This window comes from Triticum urartu, chromosome 2A (genome assembly GCF_056163025.1).
Source record: "Triticum urartu cultivar PI428250 chromosome 2A, HENAU_Tu73, whole genome shotgun sequence".
NCBI lineage: Eukaryota > Viridiplantae > Streptophyta > Magnoliopsida > Poales > Poaceae > Triticum > Triticum urartu.
Genome location: NC_141874.1, coordinates 97,848,528 through 97,859,764, shown reverse-complemented (window position 1 = coordinate 97,859,764; position 11,237 = coordinate 97,848,528). Strand labels below are relative to the sequence as shown.

The window sequence follows — 11,237 nt, the reverse complement described above, 5'->3', positions numbered from 1 at the left end:
GGTCGAAGGATAGCTACCCCAACGCCTCCACACCTTTATATAGGTATGGAGGGGGCTGGTGGCTTGCCCTCCAAGGCCCTAGGGTCATTGGCCAAAGGGGGAGCAAGGAAATCCCACCTTTCCTTTCCCATTGATTGTTATCCCCTTTTTAGGGATTCTGATCTTATCCCCTTGGAATTTGATACTATTCCTTTTAAGGAAGGATCTTGGTGCGTCTAGACCAGGGTTGTGGGGACTTTTCTCACTACCCATGTTCATGTGGGTCCCCCATGCAGGTGAGCCCCACTCCGGAACCTTCTAGAACCTTCCCAGTACAATACCGAAAAAACTCAAACTTTTTTCAGAACCCCGATAACAACTTTTCATATGTGAATTTTTACCTCGGGACTATTCCGGAGCTCCTCGTGATGTCCCGGATCTCATCCGGGACTCCGAACAACCTTTGGAATTTCCACTATTAATATCTCAATACTACCCTAGCGCTACCGAATGTTAAGCGCGCAACCGTGCGGGTTCGAGAATCATGTAGCGGTTGAACCACGATGCCCATATCGCGGGACCTGAATGCCCATATTGATTCCTACATATTCCACGAAGATCTTTATCGGTTGAACCACGATGTCAAGGATTTAGTTAATCCCGTACGCAGTTCCCTTTGTCCATCGGTATGTTATTTGCCCGAGATTCGATCGTAGGTATCTCCACACCTAGTTCAATCTTGTTACTGGGAAGTCTCTTTACTCGTTCCATGATACAAGATCTCGTGGCTAACTCCTTAATCACATTGCTTGCAAGCTCATTATGATGTTGTATTACCGAGTGGGCCCTGAGATATCTCTCCGTCATACGGAGTGACAAAATCTCAGCCTTGATCCAAGTGGGCCCTGTTTCTCTAGAACGAGCGGAGCGGCCGACACGTCGCTCCCCTACCGAAGCTGGCTTGGTCTTATCGATGACACCTGAAAAAATTTCGTGCACGCTGCCCACGTGGACCAGCGTATAGAATGACATCCTTTCTAGCAACAAAAACAAGAAGAATGCTTCAAAATGCTTTTGAAACATCCTGTTATTTATTTTTAGCCTTTAGCCTAAAGCACTAAATGTTTTTCATCACAAAAATTTGCACGCTGATAAAGACTCAAAAAATGTTTTTCAAAAAAAACAGAATTTTTGAACTTTTTGTTGTTTCTTTCTATTTTACGCACCCGGGAGCGAGAAACATTTCTCTCTGAGATGCCGGCCAAAAAACATATACGTACATTCTTCTTATGTTTTTTTAGTATCAGTACAGACATAAGCACTCATATACATGTGTATACACTCATCTTTATAAACGCACACACACACATCCTACCCTTATGAGCACTTCCGAAAGACTGAGCCGACATATCATCTTGAGATTTTACGAAGTCACCGTAAGCGCCTCGTAATCGAAGGAATGTCTCCTCTCACTGGCCCCTTTAGTTTGTAGGAATGTCATAGGATTTATATAGGATAGAATTTGCATAGAAAAATTTCCTTTGAGGTTCTTTGGTTTATAGGAATGAATTTCTATTCCTATATAAGATAGGAATTAATCCTTCACATTTTGGAAGAAAAAAACATTAGCTAAGATTCAATGAAATTTTTTTTATCCTATGTATCAAATGATATCTTTTTCTTTATAAGAATTGAGATGCATGTCATCTCACTTCCTATAATTTTCCTATTCTTACAACATTTCTATCCTATAAACCAAAAGAGGCCTAAAAGCGTATCACCGGAATTCCTGAAATAAATTCAGGATAAATGCAAGCATCAAGATTTGAACCCTGATGTGTTGAAAATACCACTGTCCACCTAACTATCTCAACTTCTTACAACATTTCTATCCTATAAACCACTTCTTACAACATTTCTATCCTATAAACCAAAAGAGGCCTGAAAGCGTATCACCGGAATTCCTGAAATAAATTCAGAATAAATGCGAGTATTAGGATTTGAACCCTGATGTGTTGGAAATACCACTGTTCACCTAACCATCTCAACTAGAGGTTGGTTCGCTACATTCCTCTCATGTGCCAACCAAAAACATCCTTTAGTAATGCAGGTGGTATACGATTAATATTTACGGACACACTTCGTCTAACACAACAAAAGGATGCTACTTTGTCCATTCTACAGCGCAGTTTGGTCATGTAACTACCTACAAACGTCAACCTCTATGTACTACTACCCAGATTCTACAGCGCTTTGTCCTTGCCGTCAGCCAAGGACTCCGCAGCATCACCCACAGCGCCCCTGCGTGCAGGAAAAGAATCAACTCTCGTCACATCGAGATCGCCTTCCTCCTCGTTTCTCCATTCGTCTTCCTTGCCCTTGTCAAGGCCCTTCCTGCTGAGCATGCTCTTCAGGTTATGAGCGGCTTTCCCTGCATGTTTCACCATATGCGACGCCTTCTTCCTCAGCTGTCCCTTTGTCGGGCTCTCGTCCCCGGCCCTCTCGGGGCTGGAGTGCGCGTCATCTGACCTCCGCTCCATGCTGCTGCTCCCCGCGTCTTCGTCGACGACATATGTTACCGACACCCTGCTTTCTCCGACAGGCCGTATGTTGGGGTGCGGCGTTTCGCACGGAGAGGTTTCTTCGTCATCGCTCACGTTCTTGGAGTTCTTGTTGTGGCGCATAGCTCCAGCCAGTTTCACCAAACCCTTCTTCACCTTGCGAAGGTGGCGATGCGATTTGTTGCCGTTGGCTGGTTCTTCGGTGCTGGAGTTGCTTGTCTGAGATTCTGACACCGATGACCTGGGGCTATCGCTGCAGCCATCGTTTTCCCGTAGTATTTGGGAGTCCTGGCACCGCGCTCGCCCCTTCCGAGGTTCCCAGGTAGCAGCGACATCGCTGCCTGGCCGGTGTACCCAGACTCCAGCCTTTTCCAGTCCTTTGATGTCCACAGGTTCATATTCATCAGTCATATTCCGGTATCCTGCAGAAGATGCACTCTCGGTGTTGGTCTTCGAAGAAAAACTAGACCCTGGTGTGCCAGCTTTCCCCTCCTTGGGTGTTCCACACAGTTCATCTTCGTCACTAGGTACCTGCAAGCATGATAGAGCATGTGTGAATGACTAGCTCGCATTAAAAATCGAAAATTTGACCTGTTCGTGTTCTGAGCTTAAAAGTCTAGTAAAGTGAACAACCCAGCGGAGCTGTGAGCATTTCAGCCTGCTCTAGCTAGCCAGCTGGTTGACGCCCAGTTCTCCCATCCAGAACAAACAAATAATCCAAAATCTCAAATCTGTTCTCACCTTTCCATTTTCATCTTCAAGTACCGTGACAGCTATATGAACCCTCCCTGTCTTTATATGCTTTAGTGGAATCCACATATCGTGTCTTTGTCCTCCTCTCAGTTTATTGATACTGATTGAACAATTGCTGCATGAAAATCGTCATCAAGAAATAAGAATGCCAAGTATACGCAAAGCATGTAATCAATCGTACAATAATTTGAATGATTGCAAGAGATGTTATGGCTTTGTTGAAGAGACTAACCCAAGTGGGTCATCAAAGATATGGTCCTTGTCTCGAACTTGAAGAGAAAGAAGATTGGATGATTCCCATGAAGTAATTGGTATCTTGAACTGCTCCAGCCATTTGGGGTTGAGAGTTTTCTTATGGATCTTTGTCTGGAAACGGTATGGTCCAAGCTGGCCTTTCACATACGGGTCCGATAAACCTGCGCATCAGTTCAATGAGCATTTCACCGAGAATCGTCTAAATATGTAGTCACATTTTCCTGAAAGAAATGTTGAGTCAATCTTGGTGTCGAGAACATACCATTTGGATCAGAAGGTTTCATATCAGCCCCCTCCATGATCTCTACCTTGGCATGCGCAATAGGTGGCTTCTCATCAACAGTAAACCAATTATCTAAAACATAATAATAGATGCAAATCAATTCCAGACAGCAGAATAAATTAGTCAGATCAAGAACAAGTTGAAGCACAACAATTAGTTCATGTCATTTACCTGTAGATTCCGACTCTGAGGCAAACTTCTCCATATCAATAACTAGCATGTTAGGCTGTAAAAGAAATTTTACAGAACATTGTTTATCGTGTATACAAAAAGAGACCAAGAAACTACTCAATAAATTCATACGAATGCCCACCTGTTCTGTGGCATTCTGTTCTACACATTGCTAGTATATACAGAAAAATAAAGTTAAAAAATACATGCTTGTTTGAAAATGCATGACTTCTGTAATCTAACCTCAACAAGGGTCTGTCCAAAGGCAACATCCAACATTCTGTCCTGAAAAGTTGAATACATCAAGGGAAATCAGTACCCTCAATGAAATGTAATGACAATTAAATAAAGTAAAAAAGCACGTCGAAAGGAGGACTTACAAGCCATCCAGAAATTCCTGGAAGTTCAGTCACGTCAAGCCCATGACTAAATAGCGGCTTCACTGTCATCTGGAAGTATGGAGGCTCAACAAAGCACACTCGTACACGCCCAATAAAGGGCCACTGTTGAAGAAACCTCACACCAACAAGGACCTGTACACAAATTCAGACATGCCTGGTGAGCACAATGCAACCTAAAGTATTAAAAGCCCTATCTTATTGAAGCCGAGGAAACTATATTGAGTGTCCCTTATTCTAGTGGATTGTATCATCCCATTTACATTTTGCGGGGACATCATTTTTTCTTGTCCACGCATTTAGTCTAGACCCAACCTTATGAGATGTTTAATCACAACAATTTTTCCTTAAGATTAAGAGTTCAAAGGATATTAAAAGAATGGACTTCACCCTCCCACTTGAACAATAGTGCGCCTACTTAGCGTAAAGCATGTAGGTCATAAATCTCAGTTAGTTGCCTACCTTGCCTTCAATATGCATGCCAGTTATATGCATGTTTGCTGTAATACCAAACCCTAATCTCTTCCTTAGTTGTACAGCCATCCTTGCATCCATATCATCTGCAGCAAGGAAGTTCATTCCTAGCTCCAGAACCTGGAACATCGTATGTTAATTTTTATATATTTATGCAGTGAGTACCAGAGCAGACATCTATATGAAAGGTATCGCGTTAACACACCAGATGGTCATCATCAGTTGATTGACTGACGACCCTGATATCTGTAAACATCGGCGGATTCCGACCCAAGTAAAGGCTTTGGATCTCAGCTTTCCTCTGCACATATAATAAGTATGTCATGGACAACCAAGAATACTCCTAAGACAGCCAGTAGCTTGTTCTCCTAAGAGGCACGTGAAAAAATAAGCAAACTGAAAGTGTGTGTGTAAAATCCAAGCTTACTGCGGTCCATGGTTTGAACTTGCTTATGAACCAGGGGAATATGGGCAAAAGGAACTGCTGGGATGCAACCCTTTCCATGCAAACTGGCCACATCTTCTCAACAGCATAATTTAGCCACCGCACTGTCTCTGCATCAGAGAGGAGCTGTTCCAGAAATAAAGTGAGCTGAAGCTAGTGAAAGGGGGCTCGTGATCAACATGAGAACCGAAAGACTTGATAAAAAAATTACACCTAAGAAGTGCATACAGGGAAGATATCACTGCATGAAGGTACAGTAGCCTACCCTTCTTTGGTTGGCACTTTTCTTTTCCTCAAACTGTAATCGCTTCTTCAGTCTCATCGTGTACCGTGCATTTACCTGATTTGGAACATATCAGAAGCCATGGATGCTATGAAGGAAATAAAAGGAAGATCAACAAATGAAAAAATGGGATATATATAGCGTTACACTATACCATGTGATCAAATTCATATGAAATTCTTTCTGTTCATACTACAGATGTGTAGTATGGCATTATTTTCCAATTTTGTTTATGAAGAAGGAGACCCATTTTTCTGACTAAGTATAGTTTTTTTTGGGGTGAAAATGACAAGAACATAAAATGGAATGATTGTGGAAAGTAATAGAACAAATCGTTATACATTTTGTGATCATTCAATTTTGTAGGACAGCAACTCAACAGGACAAGGGGGCACTTGGTTCAATGCGACACATTGTCACTTCTTCAGTGTGGACAGCCACAAGTTTTGGGTTCCAAAATCTGTCATACAAGTTCCGGAATGTCGGGATAGAATACACAATATGTGAAGGAAGTGTGGAAGAGGCAAAACTTTGTCAGGAACAAAACCGTAGCCTAGGAAAGTCAAACTTGATTAACTTGAGCGTCGCATTGTGTGCCCCGAAAAAAGCAACACACTCCAAAACAGTATATCTTACCCTTGGAAATCTAACCTATGAAATTAGTATTATTATTAGATGGTAAGCGCAGCTGTAATATGCATCTTACCTAAGAGAAACTCGACTCATGTTAGTGAAGAGAATGGTTCAACTGTTTCAAACATACACGCATCTCAAGCAAAACCTACTTATAAAAATGCTCCAATGCATCAAACAAAATATAATTAAGGTGGAAACAGCGCAATAGGATACCTGCATAACATTTGCACAGCACAAATACAGATGGTGACTAATTCTAGTAACTAATGCAGTCGTCTACTGAATATGAAGTTTCATGGGACTGGACAATGATACTATTTGAGTTGACATGTAGACAGCATGAATGTTCTGCTTCTATGGAACTTTTGATGAAAAGGCTAAGTCAAACAACCATTCAAGAAACAAATAACCAAATCCACATGAAGTAGTCATATCCTGAATGAGGAAATACAGTTACAGACAATAAAAAAAAAGTCTTTATCCCAGTAAAATATAGATCGAAGATTGACCAGTAATCATGTAAACCACTCCATATGTACGGAGTGTCCACTAAGATGTGTTCATTAGTCACTGCGAGCCAGTGTAATGGCTCTGAACATTTAAGTATACAAGAGACGTGTCTGCGCCACCAGCTAATTAACTGCTATGTGCTCTGCTGCTCATGGTTCTATCTTTTTTGCCAATTTTTTGACGCAAGATATTGTTCAAGTTACTTGAAGAGTAATAAAATTCTGCTTGTATAGCATAAATTTTAAAAGTTGAGATACTAGATTTTAACCAAATAAAAACAAAAATAAATTGCTTTGATTAAGGCTTGCCTTTGTGCATGTGCTAACCGCTGCACCATCTCTGTCTTCAGTTAGACATGTGTTATCACCCCTTGCATCATGGACCATGTTGGCATCCACCAGTGGCAGAATGCAAATATGGTCCAATGATCAATGCCCTTACAGTCAGTCATATCTGGCATTCCATTATTTATTTTTGGGAGGATTTCTTCTCCAAGAGTTGGTGCTGTGATCACATCCAAAATGTGCTAAAAAAGCTGTGCATAGGCAATAAAGTGTCCCTTGTGGAGAGCTCATATACTATATTGTGAGGAATGTCCACATCCCAAAAAAGCATTATGTATTATCTACAAGTCCCTCAACGGCTCCACCATCTCTATGACCTCACTCTTCCTAAGCAAGGCTTCTTGCTTAAGCTAACAAAAAAGCCAAGAGGAAGGCAACTTTTCCTTGGCTTGTAACCCAGTCGGCCACACAAACCCCATTCAATGCACAATGTTTAGTTTTCCAACAGTAAGTAAAAGAGCTGACAGCTTCGAAAAAGGAAGTAAAACGACTTGAGCACGGTCTCAGAAAAATATCCGAACATGGGCCTTAATGTTCCTACTATGGCAGTCACCCCTTGATGGTTTTATTTTTGAGGTCTGATAGTTTTTTTTCTTTTCTGAATGACCATCACATCAAGTACTCTTATAAGCAAATGAGAAATTTCAACGGATCAGGCTTCCCGATTCCACGCACCAAACTGAAGGCTCCATGTCATGATAGCAACTTGGCATCAAGACGAACACTCAGTCAAATGTGAAGTTACAACAGCACAGCGATGGAGCAAAGGAAATTATTAGCAGCCGGGCAGCAGGCAATTTGTTTAAAATTACTACCGCAGAACCAAACTCGCTTCGGCCACAGATTCGCAGCCAGGACGGGTTGGAGCCCCATCTGGAGCCCCCAGGAACAAGCAGATTACCATACGTAGCACAAAATCAATTCGACATTCGGGAACTAAGGGAGGAGTGGATTAAGCCAACAGGGATCATGGCGCCCACCTCGTATGGAACCAAATCAATGCAACGGAAGAGCGGGGAAGCGGTCAGGAAGGAGGAGGGGTAGGTAGGTGCGGTGCGGCGTGGCAGGGAAAGAGTAACTCACCGCGAAGATGTAGACGAGGGCGAGGAGGAAGAGCGCCGGGTGCGCCCACCCGGCGTTCCCGGCGGCCCAGAGCGCGGCCAGCACCAGCGCGACGTGGTGCACCACCGTCACCTCTGTTATGTCCATGGAGGCCTCCGCCGGCGAGCGCGCGGAATGGAAGAAACGCGCGCGCGCGTGCTCCGCAGGGGAGGGAACAGGGGCCGGTGCGGTGGGGTGGGGGCGAGGAGGCAGAAGGTGGGGAGGGACGGGGGCTAAAATAAATGAACCCGAGGAAGACGACGCGGCAGCCGAAGCCTCTGCTGTCGCCTCTGGCGCAGTGGATGTGCCGCCAGGCGGACACCGGCCGCTCTCGGGAGGCGGCGGCGTAGGAACGTGGCGGGCGGTGGCGGCCAGGCGAGGTCACGTGGCGCGGGCGCGGGAGCTGCGGTGGGGCTCGGCGGGCCCCCCGTGAGTCCGTGACCCGCTCTGGTTTGCTTGCTTGCTTCCGGGATCTGATCTGATGGGATCGGACGGAGTTTTGGTTTCCCGTCTCCGTTTCCCTCCCCGGCTAAGCATCTGACGGGTTGGGAATGCGTTATTTGCTGATGTAGCGGCGCGTGTTTGTGGGGGGAGTCGTTGGGTCCAAATTGCCGATTGGTGACGAATTTCAACGCGCGTAGCATGGGAGGAAACTGTCGTCGACCATCGGGCCGCACCGAGTAGCAGCACTAGCAGGCGTCGGTTGAACAGAGCAGTAGTAAAAGATGTTGTGCTTGGACGACTTTTTTCGTCTACTACAAAACTAAACTCGGTTCCTAATTGCGATAAGCAAAAGGAGCCGCCAACGTGTGCAGTAGGACACTACTACGACCACGACCACAAATTAAAAAAAGAGGCACGGGTGCGGGTAGGTCCTCTGGCATTTTGATCCAAGTGGATCGGGCAACAATTTGACTGAGAGGTATGGGTCCTAAAGAAAGTAGAAGAAGCTCTCTGATCATCCTCGACATCGAGAGCAGGGTTGCACGTTATGCGTGGGAAACTTTTTGTGTTGCGCCACTGGTGAGTACTCCTACTGCTAACATGCACTTTTATGCCGTATTTAGCCTGTGCTACTGATTTGCCAGGGTGCCTACTGCCTACTTTTCACGGTGTTATTCTCTGTTGCTTCCTTCATGTCAAAGCGTTTTCTTTCTATGAGAGGAATGTCAGTGCGCTTTGATTGTGAAAATATAACAAAACTGCGGAAAAAATAAAAGGAATGATACAAGTTAGGACACTCATGGATGCAAAAAATGTAAACGAAATCCAGAGGTGTTCCGTAAAAGCTGAGCAACATTGGGTTTTTTTACGGTGTGGAACTTTTGAGAAATCTCTGTAGGGCACGTCTTTTTGAAAAGAAATGTTCATTGTGCGGTTCTACCTTTCTTCACAAATTGATTTGTTGTGAATTGTGTTTTTCTTATTAAAAGAAGACGCACACTTCAGCATGCTGGTTAATTGGGACAACCTGCTTCACAGACGATTGATCATGTCTACGCCCATATACTATGGCGTAGGCTCATAGCTCATCTAGATGTGTTCATGTTCGTCTTCTTCGGGGGAGCTACGTAGGAGTGGTTGGATGTGATTTAACAATAGAGCTTTTAATGTTCTTCAATTTATTAGTGCAATGGCCCATGTGGAAGTAGCATGGATGCAAGCGGGGCGGGATAGCAGACAATTCCATGGTATAAATGTAGTTTTAATTTTGAGCAAGTGATGAGCAAATCTCTACTCCTAATGAAGCAGTTGATGAATAGTCTCCATGATTTATTTTCGCCGAGTCTTTTTCGTCTCTCCTCCCACCACCCCCTCCCATCCTGATCCATCGGTTTATTTTTCTCTCCACTCTTTATTACAGCCAAAACTTTCCTAAAATATAACAAATCACGGATCTAACTTCATTAAATTATGCAAATCAATTGATTCCTTTTATTGGTTCAATTTGTCTTAGGAAACAAATAACAGATTTTCAGGAAACAAATAATATATTTTAATCCAACTTTCCTAACTTATCTAAATCAATTGATTTCTCTCATTAGTGAAATTTGTTGTAGGAAACAAATAACAGACACGTCACAAACTTTCCTCCCAATAAATAGTTTCTTAATATTTGCAAACTTTTCTAATCAGACACGTCACAAACGGGCAGGTACTGATATCACGTTACCAAACAATAAAACCCTATTTGCATAGAAATCAGTTCAAAATCCTAACTTTCCTAAATTTTTACGTTTCCTTGATAACAACCAATATTTCCTATGTTTTTCACCTATAGAAGGAAATCACCCCTCCATCGATATTAGCATTTTTTTGGAATGAGACCTCCAGGTTATGTTTTTTTGCGATTCTTTCCAATTGTGACCTCTCCTTCCGCTCCGGCTCCTTCTCGTATAAACACCTCCACCACAGCCAGCTGACGTCACCCCAGACCTCCTGCCTCTCCACACCTTCTCCTCGTACTCCATCGACAATCCCTCCGCCATGTTTGTCCACGGCAGTGTCGAGGACATGGCGCAGCAGCGTACCAGCGGTAGAGCAGCGCATAGCAGCAGGAAGCAGCACGCAGCAGGCGAGGCAAGCGGTCGGCGTGGCTGAGGGGGCGGCCGGCAGAAGATGTGAAGGAAATATGCCCTAGAGGCAATAATAATGTTATTATTTTATTTCCTTATATCATGATAAATGTTTATTATTCATGCTAGAATTGTATTATCCGGAAACATAATACTTGTGTGAATACATAGACAAACTAAACGTCACTAGTATGCCTCTACTTGACTAGCTCATTAATCAAAGATGGTTATGTTTCCTAACCATAGACATGTGTTGTCATTTGATTAACGGGATCACATTATTAGGAGAATGATGTGATTGACATGACCCATTCCATTAGATTAGCACTCGATCGTTTAGTATGTTGCTATTGCTTTCTTCATGACTTATACATGTTCCTATGACTATGAGATTATGCAACTCCCGTTTACCGGAGGAACACTTTGTGTGCTACCAAACGTCACAACGTAACTGGGTGATTATAAAGG

At 43.5% G+C, this 11,237-nt stretch overlaps 1 protein-coding gene across 1 annotated transcript; it reads right to left on the bottom strand.

Moving 5' to 3' along the window:
* Positions 1-1,976: 1,976 nt before the first annotated feature.
* LOC125536013 (C2 domain-containing protein At1g53590) lies at positions 1,977-8,745 on the bottom strand. The gene is made up of 12 exons (XM_048699095.2): positions 8,176-8,745; positions 5,585-5,659; positions 5,302-5,445; positions 5,080-5,175; positions 4,863-4,994; positions 4,383-4,535; positions 4,246-4,287; positions 4,003-4,057; positions 3,811-3,903; positions 3,526-3,709; positions 3,282-3,408; positions 1,977-3,071 (listed from the first exon to the last, which is right to left on the bottom strand). Exons 1-12 carry the CDS (start codon positions 8,299-8,301, stop codon positions 2,223-2,225), a joined length of 2,076 nt encoding a protein of 691 aa, XP_048555052.2. The 5' UTR covers positions 8,302-8,745; the 3' UTR covers positions 1,977-2,222.
* Between the last annotated feature and the right edge of the window lie 2,492 nt (positions 8,746-11,237).